Source organism: Oryctolagus cuniculus, chromosome 11, assembly GCF_051225735.1.
Source record: "Oryctolagus cuniculus isolate XC-2025 breed Fujian yellow rabbit chromosome 11, ASM5122573v1, whole genome shotgun sequence".
In the NCBI taxonomy this organism is placed as follows: domain Eukaryota; kingdom Metazoa; phylum Chordata; class Mammalia; order Lagomorpha; family Leporidae; genus Oryctolagus; species Oryctolagus cuniculus.
The window spans coordinates 71563454-71579360 of record NC_142877.1 but is presented as its reverse complement, the minus strand read 5'-3'; the positions used below and the strand labels follow the sequence as shown (position 1 = coordinate 71579360).

Sequence of the window (15907 nt, the reverse complement as noted above, 5' to 3'; positions counted from 1 at the left end):
GCTGGGCCGGACTCAAGCCAAGAGCCTAGAATTCCATCCAGCACTCCCACATGGGTGGCAGGGGCCCAGGTACTCAGGCCATCTTCTGCTGTTTTCCCAGGTGCATTAGCATGGGGCTGGGTGGGAATCAGAGCAGCTGGGACTCAAACTGGTGCTTATTACAAATGCCTGCATCTGAAGTGGATGCTTAACCCACTGTACCACAATACCAGCTCCTGAAAATATTTCTTAAAGCTATAAAATTCACTTCATTTTCTATAAAATATTTTCATAAATTATTATAAAAGTCAGTCAGAATGTCTAATTTGGGACAAGTGTTTAGCCTAGTGGTCAAGATGCCCACATTCCTTATCAGAGTACTTGGGTTTGAGACCCATCTCTAGTTCCTGACTCCAGCTTCCTGCTCATGTACACAGATCCTGGAAGGCAGTGATGATGACCTAAGTGACCGAGTTCCCACCATGCAAATGGGAGACCTGAATTCAGTTTCCAGTCTCAGCCCCAGAAGAGGGCCACTGTGCATTTGTGGAATGAACAAATGGATGGGAGCTCCCCCAGTCTTTCTCTCGGGATTTGCCTGTTCCATACACTGCACGTGAACAGAATTACACACTACGTGGTCCTTTATGACCAGTTTCTTTCACTTAGCATGTATTCACGTACTATCCATGTTGTTACCACTGCATTTCTTCTTCTGACAGAGTAAAATTTCATTGCAGAGCTACAAGATTAAAAAACCCATCCATCAATTCATAGGCATCTGGAGTGTTTCCACTTTTTTGCCACAATGGAAAGATGCTATAGTTCATCATACAATCCAGTAATTCTATTCTATATACTCAACAGAATAAAAATACATGGTCAAAGTTGGAACACAAATATTCACAGTGGCATTTTACTTAATCACCAAAAGTCAAACGGCCCAAATGTCCATAAACAAGCAGAGTTGTTTTTGTTTTTTTTTAAAACTGCTCCATCTGCCTAGGCTCACCTCCAAGCTCCTAATCCTGATTCCAGTTTTCTGCTAATGCAGACCTTGAGGGGCAGTGGTGATGGCTCAAGTAGTTGTGTTCCTGCCACCTGTTGTGTTCCAGGAAACCTGGAATAAGCTTCTGGCTCCAAGCCTCAGTCCCCCGGCTGCTGCAGGCATCTGGGGGAGTAAACTAGCAGAAAGAAGCTTGCTCTCTCTCTCTCTCTCTGCCTCTCAAATAGATAAAGTGCTATATCCACAATGATGGAAAAGTACTCATCCATAGAAAGAAATGCTGACATATGCTGCAACACGGATAAACCTTGAAAACATACTAAGTAAAAGCAGCCAGACACACAGGATAACATATTATGACTGCATTTGGGTGTGGAATTTCTAAGACGAGATGATCTGCAATTAGGGGCAATGGTGGTTAGCTTTATAAATATATTTTAGAAATCACTGAATGGTACACTTTAAAAGAGTGAAATTTTAGTATATGAAAACTGTATCTCGGAGATACATGCATTTAAAAAAACTGAAAGATTATCAATTTGTACAATTACCAGATAGCATAGATTAATGGGGGGTAATTTTTTTCTCCCTAATGTAGCCCTTTAACTAGATCCTTTATTCTACTCAACAGATTTTGCTACATGATCTAGAGTTTTCTTGAGTCATAACACTTAAGAAACTACTTAATTTATTGAATAATTATTCAGTACCACTTCCTACATGCCAAGTACCATCCTAGGCTGCGGACATAACAGTGCACAAAACAGTATCTCCGCCCCTGTGAAGCTTACAATCTGCTGGGAAAAGATAAGCCCAGAAGTGAAATACATATAAACAAAAACTAAAAGCAAATAGAAGAAGGTACTGTTCTGCACAGAGAAAGTCTTAAAGAGACTAATGTGGCTGAAAAAGGAGTGATAAGGAATAAGGTTAGAGAGGGGCAGAAAAACACAGATCATACATCATCTTGGCGATGACATGGTAATGACTGGGAAAGGAAGTCACTCAAAGATTCTGAGCAAGACAAGTACCGAGGTCACTTTTTTTTAAACTTTTATTTTAAAGGATTTTATTTGAGAGACAATTACAGAGAGAGAGAGAGGGAGGGAGAGACAGAGAGACAAGTCTTCCATCCGCTGGTTCACTCCCCAAACGACCGCAATGGCCGGAGCTGTGCTGATCCGAAGCCAGGAGCCAGGAGCTTCTTCCAAGTCTCCCACGTGGGTGCAAGGGCCCAAGCACTTGTGCCATCTTCTACTGCTTTCCCAGGCCATAGCAGAGAGCTGGATCAGAAGAGGAGCGGCCGGAACTACAACCAGCACCCATATCGGATCCCAGCACCACAGGTGAAATGTTTAGCCTACTATGTCACAGTGCCAGCCCTAAACTTAAAGCAGGGGCAGGGAACCATTTTTCTGTCAAGGGTCATTTGGACATTAATAATATCATTTGTGGGCCATATAAAATTATAACCTTAAAAAATTAGCATATTATAGAATTATTGAATTTTGAATCCTGCCTGCGGTTGCCTCAGCAGAGCCAGACCAATCGGTTTTGTAGGCCTTCTATGGCCTGCAGGTCAGACATCACCCATGCAATTTAGAAGAATGGAACGAATTTGGGTAAAGCAAGGACACCAGCAAGGAAGCTCTTGCAAAAGTTCAACTGAGAAGTAACAGTGGTTTGTACCAAGTTGTAGAAGTGAAGTTGGTGAGAACTGGTTTGATTCTGTGTATATTTTGAAAATATTCTTAGTTTAATATAAACTCATATGATAAACAATATAAAACAAACATTCCTTATCATTCTGCATCTGGCAATTTATCAAAAAAAAAAAAAAAAAAAAAAAAAAAACTAAAATCTACACCTGAAAATGTTTATAAAATAATGCCTGCTACAGTATTTATTAACAGGCAAAAGTAGAAACAATCAAGATAACCAAAAAGGCAAAGTAAATTACAGTAACATACAAGATACAATGGAAAAGAATTAGACATTATTAGAAAAGATATCTATTTACTGACAAATATTTGCTATGAAACGTGTATTGTCATACTATTTTTTAAGTAAAAACCTAAAAGTAAATTCAGTAAAATGCTAAGACTATCTATGGATAATGAGATTATGGCATTGCATTTCTTACTTTGGATATCTTGTAGTTTGTTATTTTTTACATAATGATCCTACTTCACTTGCATAGTTTAGTAGTTTAAACAAAAAAAAGGCAAAACATTCATGTTACTCACAGTATTCTCCAGCTGCCCATCTTCCCCCATCTCTTAACCACAGGGAGTAATGCTTCTTAAAACTGTCATTTCATTTCAACCGTAGATGGAGAAAACTCAGGATAATTAGAAAGGAATATAGGCCTAAACTGTCCACATAATCAACTCCATTGGTTTTGAGTATGACTCTTGGCCCACGATCCTCCTTCCAATGTAGACAATCATTTGTTCCACACATGTGTAATCAGCATTAACTTTAAGGAAAGTTAACTTATAAACTGTAATCACTAGCTACTTATATTAGGAAATAAAGAAAGCAAGATCTTACCCCTTTGACTGGCCATTTGCCCGATTCTCAAAAAATTTTATCTCCAAAATATCATTTACTCCCAAAGAATGGACTGCTTCAGTCAAGTCTTCATCTGTTGTCCACTGCAAGACATTTTACCCATCAACCATTAAGACATTAAGATTTTTATTCTTTGAATTTAGTTTTTAAAGGTAAACTTGGGGGGGGGAAAAAGAGAGAGAAAATGGATATTCAATGCTGATAAAGTACAGCTACCGCCAGTCAATTTCCAATGTTAAATAGCACAAAACCACAAGAATCATTCTCTGGTAACACTTTTTGGAAATTAAAAGATACATGCCCTCAGAGATAAGACAGATTTGTTCTCTTAAAGCAATCCCATAAATTCTATGATAATTCCCATGTTAATGATGCAACAGAGAGGTTAAAGAGCTTGCCCTTTACACAAAACTAACAGAGGGTGAAACCAAGATTCAAATTTTTACTCAATAACCACACTGTTATCTACACTGCTACTGTTTCCAATATTGTGAAGACGGCAGAGACTGATGGCTGGGAAGTTACTCACACTTAATTTTAAAAGAAATGTAAATAAAATAATTTAAAATGTTATTGGGACCACCACCAGTGACACCAGAATCCCATATGGGTGCTAGTTCAAAACCTGCCTGCTCCACTTCTGATCCAGCTCCCTGCTAATGTGCCTGGGAAAGCAGCAGAAGACGGCCAAAGTGCTTGGGTCCCTGCGCCCATGTGGGAGACCCAGATGAAGCTCCTGGCTCCTGCCTGGCCCAGCCAGGCCATTGCAGACATTTGGGGAGTGAACCAGCAGATAGGACGAGTGCATTCTCTCTCTCTCTTTCAAATAAATACGTAAACCTTTTTAAAAAGTTATTAATAAAATGTCAAGGTATAAAGTTTATTTGCCTTTCTGAAGTGTGGTTTTTTAAAGTATATGAAAAACTAAGTAGAGCTGTAAACATTCTATGAGTATTTCAGTGCATAAGTTTAAGATTCTATACTAGTAAAAATAGGAGGGTACACACAAAAAGATTTTAGAAAATGGAATTTAAAGGTAAGTTGGTGGTACAAAAAGATTTTAAATCCATGCATTGTTTTTCACAACATTTCTTATGAACTTGAAGACTCCATGTATGCATGGATCCCAAAACTATTTTGTACCAAAATACCTACCTTTAAGTTATTTCTTTTTTAAAAATTTTATTTATTTATTTGAGAGGTTGCAGACAGTGAGAGGGAGAGACAGAGAGAAAGGTCTTCCATCCACTGATTCACTCCCCAAATGGCTGCAACAGCAGGAGCTGAGCTGATCTGAAGCCTGGAGCCAGGAGCTTTTTCCAGGTCTCCCACTCAGATGCACGGGCCCAAGCACTTGGGCCATCTTCTACTGCTTTCCCAGGCCACTGCAGAGAGCTGGACTGGAAGAGCAGCAGCCTGGACTCAAACCAGCGCCCCTATGGGATGCTGGCACTGCAGTCAGAGAATTAACCCACAGCGCCGGCCCCTACCTTTAAATTTTTAAAAACTGAGGAGAGAAACAATGACAGAGTGCCTGTTAGCTGGTTCACTCCCCAAATGTCCACAATGGCTGCAGCAGAAGCCAGGAACCAACCTAGGACTCCTACATGGGTGACAGGAAGCTAATTAACTTGAGCCATCACTGCTGCTTCCCATGGTCAGTATTAGCAGGATGAAGGCATCTTAACCACTTGCTACCAACCATACTGTTAATTCCATTTTCCACAAACTTTTTAAAGTGCCCTTGTCTATCCTGGACATGCAGCTAATGAAAACACAATATACATGGCAGTGTTTCTATAAATCAGATTTCAAAATTAAGAGAACTGAAACTGTAATATGAATTAGAAAATATTTGCAATCTTAAAAACAAGAATAATACTGTCATCTCTCTGATGTTTCTGATTCCTTGTTTGAGATCCTTATGCAGCATTTTTCATAATAAACTGGGATATCTGTAGTTGAGAGGAGCAATAACATCAAAAAGATAATTGAGAACAAAAATAATTTAACTCGGGGCTGGCACTATGGCGCACAGGTTAATCTTCCACCTGTGGTGCTGGCATCCCATATGGGCACCAGTTCAAGTCCTGGCTGTTCCTCTTCTGATCCTGCTGTCTGCTATGGCCTGGGAAAGCAGTAGAGAAGATGGCCCAAGACCTTGGGTCCCTGCACCCGTGTGGGAAACCCAGGGGAAGTTTCTGGCTCCAGATCAGCTCAGACACTGCTATTGCGGCCATTTGGGGAGTGAACCAGCAGATGGGAGACCGTTCTCTGTCTTCCTCTCACCTCTTAAATAAATAATTTAACTACTTAACTGATATGTCTATTAAATTGAATGACCACAAAATTTGAAACTAGAAGAACTGGAATTAATGTCTTAAACGTACTTGCTATTCCCCTCATTGCACAAACATACCGAAAAACAAATATGATAATTTCAAATTTTTAGCTTAAAAATCTGGACAAATGGGGTCAGTGCTTTGCAAGGTTAAGTCTTCACAGTATCCCATGTGGATGCTGATTTGAGTTTCAGCTACTCCACTTATGATCCAGCTCCCTGCTAATGGACCTGGGAAATCAGAAGATGGCACAAATGCTATGGGCCACCCATGAAGGAGATGAAGTTGAAGCTCCTGGGTTCCATCTGACCCAGCCCTGGCTATTGTAGCCATTTGGAGAGTGAACCAGTGGACGGAAGATTCCAGTCTCTTCCCCTAACTCTTTTAAAATAAATAAATCTTTTTTAAAAAAATTGGACAAAAACATTACTACTAAAATAGTTGGAAAATAAATTACTAATAATTTAATTCTTGTATTAACTTTACTTACCCATGTTAAGTTTCCAATATACAATGCAATTCTCTTTCCAGTATACGTATAGACAACATTTGGTGCTGCTCCTTTTCCCACATCATCACCAACAGTTGGCGGGAGAGTATCCATGTAATCTCGATCTTCTGGGGCATCGCCATTATTTGCAGATGGAGAGATGACATCATCATACAAATCTATCTGATCATGTCCACCATATTCTGCTTCCTGAGGTACAGAAACAATGCTCTAAATTATACAAGAGTCATATTACCATTAAACAAATTTGAATATAAATTCATTTAACTGTTTAAAAAATCTAATAGAAGTAAAATACTCAAGTAAAAATAAATGAATATAAATAGATGAGCTTTTAAAGAAAATGTGATATAAAAATATCACACACCAAAAAATCCCAGAGCCATTATGGGTCCTTAATATTTGATCAGAAAAAAATACAACTATAATTTTCTATAGTATTCAGATCTTGTTTCCCAACCTTGAGAAAGCTATGTTTTACAGAAAAGGACAGTGAGCTGGCCATAGGAAAGAGATAAAGTAATGCAGGTATGTAAATGACTCAAAATGTTAATAAACGAACAAGGAAAAAACAATAAATGAAACAGGTAAATGTATGCAAATTAGTATCTTGCAATTATTCTATTATTCTCAGTCAACAAAGAGCTGATGCTTACCTGACTTTCTAGATATCTAGTCAAGTAAATTAGCAAAAGAGTGAAAAGAATAAGGATTTAGTAAAACTGTGCCATCTTTGAGTGTCACCAGCAGAATTAAAGCAATGCTAGTGGATATCACTTATATACCTAAATGATAAGCAACAGGAGGAAAATAAAATAGATACCTGAGAAAAAGAAAAAAATGGAAAACGGGGCTCAACTTGTAAATAAGTACAAAAAAAAATAAAATGTAGGTATTAGCAGAATACACTCAACACCAATTAACTGACTCTGGTAATCCTTTCTGGGTCATTAGCTTACAACAGAGGAAAAAACTCCAGTTTCATCTTCTTCCCTCTTCAAGACTAAGCACTTAAATCAGTGTGAACTATTTTGTTCATAGAGGTAAAATAATTGAGATATTAAAGAAAAAAGACAATTACAAGAGGTCAGATAATTAATATACTCTCCCAATGACACAATTAAGGAACTGTTAAATAAATGGCACATAACAAGCTGCTACTTGTTTTAGGGGCCAGTACAAGGATAGAAAATGACCACAGAAAGCATTTGTTATATATGATGGCAAACAGATCAACAAGGAATTACTACGGCCCCAAGGGGCATGGATACTGTTTTGTTATTCAGAAGAGAGCTGTTAAGGGCAAATACCATTCATACACAAAGTCTAAGGGTAACAGTATATAAAGTAATTTTCATGTCATCTTATACACAAATGATTTACCAAATTTACTTTATGTAATAGAATCTTTGTATAACCATTTTATTTGTTATGAGGTAGAATGTCTGTAAGATTTATGTCATTAAGGGGCCCAAGACCTCAAGGTATAATCAGAGAATAAAACCATCTTTAGCAATGGGCAGAAACTAAGACCACACTGAATAATGCTATAGTTTTATTTTGTTTATACAGAAACACCAAAATAATCTCTAAGACACGAGTTTCTATTAAACAAAGTAACATGCTCAAATTGCAGTGACAGTAAAAATTCAGATAAAGCAAGATAAGTTCTGTTATGAAGTTTCAGTGTAGCTGAAGCTTCAGATGCTGTAGCTGCAGCACGGGCTCCATACACTTAAAAAACAAAAAGGCTTTCCACAAAGAGTAGTGGGCACTTTTAAACTCTCTTGCAATCCAGATCTGTACTTCAAGGAGAATTATTATTACTATTCAAAGGGAGTTGTGTTTCCATCCTCCTCAGCAGAGATTAGAATCACAAAATACGGTCTGAGGGAGAGCAAAAAAGAATTCAAGGGTTATTAATAGCATGATGAAAAGTATTTAAACTTTTACTTATATAAACCGGATTAAGGCATTGCTTGATATTTGTTTCATTAGTTTTAAATCTGTGCAATGTTTACACAACCAGACAATAATTTACAAGCATTAATTGCAGCTACACTAACCTGGTGCATAACAATCACTTACTATTTTTTAAGTCCGGGAATTCCTAGGTTCAACCAATTTTCCATATTGACATGATTCTACTAATATTTAGAATCGGCCAATCTGTTCAGATGTTGTACTGCTTCCAATTTGTTGAAGTACGATGTTAATTGAGACCATGGTCCTGGAGTTTGATTTCCATGTGGACTAGTTAGCTTCACTCTGTTCCAAGGCCAGAGCCTGTACTCCTATACTAGCCCCAATGGAATACATTTGGACTTGGTGGAAAATATTAATGAATCTGAATACATTTGTCACCATTACTAAAAATGCAACTCAAAGCACACACTCTTTGGTAGTATCAGTAATCTTCCTTTTTCAGGTTCATTATCATGCTTATCCTCTACATTAAAAAAATACAGAACACATCCTTACTTTTTTGCTACTTCACTGATATTGAGAAAACATGCATATTCTGATATTATGCAAAATGTGTATCACAGAAAGCTCTGAAAACCTACAGAATACACTAAAAATAACAGTCCATACTTTGTCAAAGAGAAAAAACAGTCAATAGCATCAAAGCCTACTACGTAAAGGGGCTTTTCAATTACTACTCTTAAAAACATTCAGAAACAAGAAAATATCAACATCACCCCTTTAATTATTTTAGACGCCCGATGCAGCCCAATCTTACCTACTTTTTGCTAGCTTATTTCCTAATAAAGTAGAGCATTATACCTAACTTCCAGTTAGCAATAGCTCTTACAGTTTGTTGAAAAAATTCACTTGTCTTTTTCAATGCCTCCCATTCTAAATCACTACAGCCATTGTAAAGGTAAGGTATCCACTCAAGATTTTGCAATACAAGATTATGTTTTACATGACATAAAAATAGCTTTTGTCAAATTAAGGAAAGCATCTAAAAATAAGTTAGATAGTAAAAATGACCAAAATCCTATGAGGGCTCTTAAGGAAATGTTTTTCAGTCTTCTTATAATTAGCACTCTTTTCCTCCAAAGAGCTATTTCAGATATTTTCCCCAAACACCCATCCCCATAAAATTTTAATATCACAGATATACTGCAAGCTATTATTAGAATTACCTTGTTATAGCAATCAAAGTTTTCTTCGTTCTCCCTGACAGGCCCAACCATGTTTTTTTTAAAAAAATTAATGATTATTTGAAAGACAGAGTTGAGAGAGAGACAGAGACAGACATCTTCCATCCACTGGTTCACTCCCCAAATAGCCACAATGGCCAGAACTGTGCTGGTCCGAAGCCAAGAGCCATAAACTTCCTCTGGACCTCCTCTGTGGGTAGCAAGGGGCCCAAGAACTTGGGCCATCTTCTGCTGCTTTCCCAGGCACATTTACAGGGAGCTGGATTAGAAGTCAACAGCCAGGACATGAATTGGCTCCCATATGGGATGCTGGCGTTCCAGGTGGCTGCCTCACCTGCTATACCACAATGTGGGCCCCAGCAACACTGCTTTTGTAGTCCTAAAATTATAGCAATATGATGCATGCATGCATGGTATAATATCACTAATAACACAAGGTAAAGGCCACTTTATTAAAAATCCCTGTATGTTTCTTTTTAAACATTTATTTACTGGGGCTGGCGCTGTGGCATAGCAGGTAAAGCTGCCACCCGCAGTGCCAGCATCCCATAATGGCGCTGGTTCCAGACCTGACTGCTCCACTCCTGATCCAGCTCTCTGCTATGGCCTGGGAAAGCAGAAGATGGCCCAAGTCCTTGGGACCCTGCACCCACATGGGAGACCCGGAGGAAGCTCCTGGCTTTGGATGGTAGCAGCTCCAGCCACTGCGGCCATCTGTAGAGTGAACCAGCAGATGGAAGACCTCTCTCGCTCTCTATGCCTCTTCCTCTAACTCTTTCAAATACATAATTAAATCAAAAAATAAAAGATTTGTTTATGTATTTGAAAGAGACAGGTACAGAGAGAGAACAAAGAGATTTTCCACCTGCTGGTTCACTCCCCAAATGGCTGCAATGGCTAGAGATGGGCCAGGCCAAAGCCAGAAGACAGGAACTCCAACAGGGTCACCCAAATGGGTGGCAGGATGCCACACTTGGGCCATCTTCTGCTGCTCTCCCAGGCACATCAGCAGGGAGCTAGCTGGACGTGAAGTGGGGCAGCTGGAACTCAAACCGGTGCTCATATAGGATGATGGCATTACAGGTGGCAGCTTAACCTGCTATATCACAACACTGCACCAATGTCCCTCCTATTTGCTTTTTAACTGGGATGTAATTGAGAATATAAACGGGAAAATTTTTATTTTGCAGCTATAAAACTTATTCTACACCAAGGGAGTAACATACTAGTACATAAAATCCAACAGCAGATAATCTAATACATACAACCACCCCTCAGTATCTGGTTCCAGAGATCCTCTTATCTATTGGCACTTCCCTTATAGAAAAGGGCACAGTATTTGTATGTGACCTGTACACATGCTCTCATATACTCTAGGTGCAATGTAAATGGCTGCTATACTGTAATATTTAAAGAAGCATGACGAGGAAAAAAAGTTTGTACATGTTCAGTACAGACACAAATTTAAGAGTATTTTTAATCCAGTCGTTCAATCTGTGGATGCAGAATCCTTGAATACAGAAGGCTGACTGCACTTATTTTAAAAGAAAATACTTCATTTTATGGGTTCACTCTTTGGCCTAGCAGTTAAGACACTGGTTAAAATGCCCATGTCTCACCCTGGATTACCCAAATTCAATGTCTGGCTCTGGCTACTAACTCCAACTTCCCACTCGTGAGGACCCTGGAAGGCAGGGTGATGGCACCAATGATTGGGTTCCTGCCACACACGTGGGATCCCTGGATTGAGTACTCAACTCCCAGTTTCTGGCCAGGTCCAACTTTGTGAGCAACTGGGGAATGGACAAGTGGATAGGGGTTTTGCATTTTTCAACAGACATAGATAAATTAACTGAGCTCATAAATAAAATCAAGTGAAGACTTTCAGTTGCTCCAAACATGACTATCCATATTTCTCAAAGAACCACTATGTGCTTTATTTTGGATCTTAACAGTCTTAAAATAAGTTTACATTGAATAGAAAACTAACAGAAATAAGGCTGCATTGGCCTTGTCAAGTAAAATTACTTTTCATAACTGTCCAAACTGGCCAGAGTAAATGTATAATGTTAAATATAAAGCAAAATCATTCACTAAATAAAAGTTGACTTATTATGACGTCTAGGTCAGTACCTTCTAAATCAACTTTCCTCTGGCCACCACTTCTAAACACTTAAAGTTGGGCAAACTCCTACACTGCTTCGGCTCATTAGTGATGTACAGACTGGCAGACTGGAAACTAAATTCAACATTAGGAAATTCCAATCCCCAAACGCACAAATACACACTACTTGAATGTACACCAGGAGGGTTGAGCATCTTTAATCTGAGAACCCAAAATCTTAAAATACTTCTGGTTTCAAGCATTTCAGATACAGGATACTCAATCTACTCAAGTTCACGGAATTTTTCTCGACTTTCCTCTCCCCTGCCAACAATTTTACACATAAAGGAGTAGTATCTACAACACAGGACTTGTTAGTGTGATCTAATCATGCAGGTGCCTCTCATCCTCCCTACCCACTACAGTGTGCCCCAATGGCAGATACCAGCTAACTCCGCACTTCTCATGGGTACATAACAGATACTCAGAAAGCAGCTGAATTTTTAAAATTATCATTGAGTCCCCCCTCCCAAATTGAGTAAATTGTGAAAAAAGGGATTTTAAATTAACCTACTAAGTACTACATTTGAGTACAAATCCTCTTTAAACTGATACACAGAACTGCTTTCTATCCAACTCCAAATTCAGGTAACACAGAAGTATAGTTTAGAAGTGTAGTTCATGAGGCTGGCACTGTGGTGTAGAGGGTGAAGCCATCGCCTGCAGTGTCAGTTTCCCATATGAGCGCTGGTTCGAGACCCAGCTGCTCTACTTCTTATCCAGCTCTCTGCTACGGCCTGGGAAAGCAGCAGCAGATGGCCCAAGTCCTCAGGCCCCTGCACCCGCATGGGAGACCAGGAAGAAGCTCCTGGTTCCTGGCTTCGGATCAGCGCAGCTCCGGCCCTTGCGGCCAACTGGGGAGTGAACCAGTGGATGGAAGACTCCTCTCTGCCTCTCCTCCTCTCTGTAACTCTTTCAAATAAATAATCTTCTTTAAAAAAGGAAAGTAATTCAAATTCTCCTTCGACTGAAGTAAATGCTCTCAATACGGTGACATCCAAAGACCTTCAATTTAAGAACTGCAGAGCACCCATGAAAAATAGCCGGGTCCCTTGTGCCTTCTCCTCTTCATTCTCTAGTCTTAAATTCATCTGGAGAAGAAAGAAACTCTACTACAATTTCACTAACTTATTTTCACCCCATCCCCAAACAAAATAAAGTTTCTTCTAGGATTGCTGAAAGTCTCACTGTGTGAAAGTAACGTTAGCAACATAAAAACGACGACAAATTTCATAAAAGCTATGACCAGTTAAAACAAGAAAATGGAAAATATACAGACAACACATAATCCCAAAGTATACAAATGCCATTAAAACTGCAGTTCACAATGGAAAAACAAAGATTTTTATAAATGTTTACAGCAACATAGGAGCCAAAATAAAGACTGGTTAAATCAGTACTGTACAACATTCTATCAATCAAATGTCATAGTTTACTACAAGCCATTAGTAGAAACAAGGTAACTGGTTCATAACGGAGTACAGATGAAATAAACCCATCACAAAAACTGTTGTGGTTACCTTTAATTTTAATAAGATTTCGAAAAATTATTTTGAAGATTTTTTTCCCCATTGGAAATGCCCAACAACTCTTCCGTGGTCATTTTGTGCACCAGAATTACCACAACAGGCAGATCAGAAGCCAATCTATAAAGTAGGTCCACAAAATTTTATGTCTTACCTCCTGCTTACTCAACACTAGTTACTGCACAAGGATAAGAAAGTATCACTCCATCCAGTTATCTGGATAAGCGAGAAGTCTTTCATAAATTAAGTATGAAAAAGCCTAAAAATATTTCATGAAGAGGCACTGAAGAAAGCTCAGTTTCTAAATCATGCAATTCTTCCTTCACTGTGCGTAGCAAGGTGAAGCAATGTATTTTCTTCAACCAAGATAGTCTTGAACTTAACTGCTCCTTTGCTTGCAGTTACAGGCCCTCTTTTGGATGCAATGTTATACTCGTTGGATAAATAAAAGACACTTCCTAGAGGTCTTTGTCTACCAACTTTAAAACACTGTGTAGCCCAAGGAAATTTTCTAACCTGTAATTGGCATCATGTATTCAAACCGTAAGCATAGTTTAAAAAAAAAAACACATTTTCAAACTTCACATTTGACTACAATGGGTTACATTTAAACACATACAGTCTTTAACAGCATAGGAAACACTTAAAGCCACTTGGAAATATCTTTTCTAATACTTAAACCAGAGACACAGTCATTCCTAAGACACAGAACAGTAATTCTGAGTCTGCATATTTGTAAAACTGCTAATGGAGGGAAAGAGAAAACAAAACAAAACAAAAAAAAACCACTTTAACCATGGGGATATTAAAACTTCGTATGCGGACCTGGAAGACATAAAAAAAAGCTTTTAGGGTGCACTGCAGTTGGGCACTATACATGTATTTAAAAAAAAAAAATGAGACTAGAGAAAACGCAGGCTCGGAGCTCAAACGTCACTACTCCAGCAACAAACGAGTTCCTTTCCCAGGATGCTTGGCCAGTTGGTTCTCGCGGGCAACCGTGTCCGATGGGACACTGGAAAACCTGGCCGGCTCTTCCTGCAGCCTTTCAAACCCTAAGCAGAGCCCGGGCGGGGGTGGGGTGGGGGATCAACCACGAGCCTCCGAAAACAGGGTCCCACCTCGCACTCCGTATTTTGAAACTACACCTTGTCTACGTCTTCATCACGCTCATCTGGGCGTGAGCAACCATCTTTTTGTTTCATCCAAGCCCCACTGCGCGCCTCCAATTCCTGGTCGCGGCCCCAGCCACTTATCTCCGCGGCTATTTTCAACACAAAGGCCCAGAACGGCTGAGACTAGGATGCACTGCAAGCTCCTCTGTTATTAACAGGGCACGGGCTTTTGCACGCAAGCGGCGGGCGCCCCAAATCCAAAGACTTGTTGCAAACGTGCTGGCACCGACGGCGCCTGCACCAAGTGGGACGGGCACGAGGAGGAGGGCGCCACGCCGAAAGCGGCCGGGAGCGTCCCGGAGACGGGGCGCGCGGAATACAAAGGGTCGTGAACGCGGCCTTCCATGAGGCGGCCGTGCGCGGACAGCGAGACAAAATGGAGCGACGGGAGGAATCGGAGCCCGAGCGGCCCGGCCGGGGAAGAGGCGGCAGGGGCGGCAGGCGCGCGCCCCGCCGGGGCTTCCTCTTCCAGCCGGCGGCGGGGGAGGGGGCGCGGCGGCCCGTTCTCCCCGCCGCGCACACGCGGGCCCCGCCGCCCGGGCCTAGCGCGGCGGGAAAGCGCTCGCCGGCCGCCGCCAACAATGGGGAGCCCCGAGGCCGCGGCGGCGAGGGAGGGGCCAGCGGCGCCTGCACGGCGGCCCGCGACCGCGCTCCAGGCCCCGCGGCGGCTCGCAGCGCCCGCGGCCCGCGAAACGACGCGGTAGAACGAGGGGGCGAGGGGGGCGCCGGGGCCGAGAGGCGGCAAGGGCGCACGGTCTGCAGCAGCGTCGGCTCGCGGCCCGCGGCGGGCCCCCGGCGCGGCGTCCAGGCCGCAGCGTCGCCCGCGTCGGCGGCGCGGGCCCAGGCCCACACGTACCTGGTTGAACTCTTCGCCCACATCCGCGTAAATGTCTATGTGGTCCACACCGTCCGCCATCTTCCCTCGGCCTCGGCCGCCGCCGCCGCTGCCGCCTCCTGCAGATCCGCCCGCCGCGGCAGCAGCAGCGGATCTGGCGGCGGGGGCGGGGCGCGCTGCGTCACTTCCGAGGCCCGAGGGACCGAGGCGGGGGCGGCGGGCGGCGAGGGCGCTGCAGCGGGGCCGCTGTGCGGACTGGGAGGAGGAGCTGCGCCTCCTCCCGACGGCTGCGGCCGTTTGTTTTGTGCGTGGGGTTTGGGCTGGGGAGGGGGCGCGGCGTGGACAACTCGTGTCCCTCCGCTGCCGGCCTATACCGCTGGTTTCCAGAGACCGCCTTTTCGCGTGGCTCCTGGCACCCTCGAATGGTTCCCCCCCCAAAAAAATTTTTTTTCGATCCTCCGTTTTTCCTACGTTTCTCACATTCAGGGCTTCTAGCAGTGGTGGAAGTTCGCATTCCACGCGCAAATACGAAGCGTACGCTCCGGGCACTGGGAGCGCCGAGAGACGGGGAGCGATGTCCTCCTGCATCCTACCGGGGCAGCACTCGGCTCTGCCTGGTGCACGC

General features: G+C 41.9%; 1 protein-coding gene across 8 annotated transcripts in view; it reads right to left on the bottom strand.

The window, feature by feature from the left end:
• Positions 1–15489, bottom strand: part of CPSF6 (cleavage and polyadenylation specific factor 6) — a 29552-nt gene extending 14063 nt beyond the window's left edge. For 3 of the 8 annotated variants that reach the window (XM_008256767.5, XM_070052600.2, XM_070052602.2), the window contains exons 1-3: positions 15304–15488; positions 6392–6601; positions 3539–3642 (exon numbers count right to left, since the gene is read on the bottom strand). In XM_008256767.5, coding sequence (XP_008254989.1) covers positions 3539–3642; positions 6392–6601; positions 15304–15363 — 374 coding nt within the window. In that variant the 5' untranslated portion in view covers positions 15364–15488. Of the gene's footprint in view, positions 1–3538; positions 3643–6391; positions 6602–15303 lie in introns of all 8 variants that reach the window. The other 5 variants (XM_008256769.5, XM_008256770.5, XM_008256768.5 and 2 more) reach the window with 4 other exon arrangements.
• Positions 15490–15907: the final 418 nt, after the last annotated feature.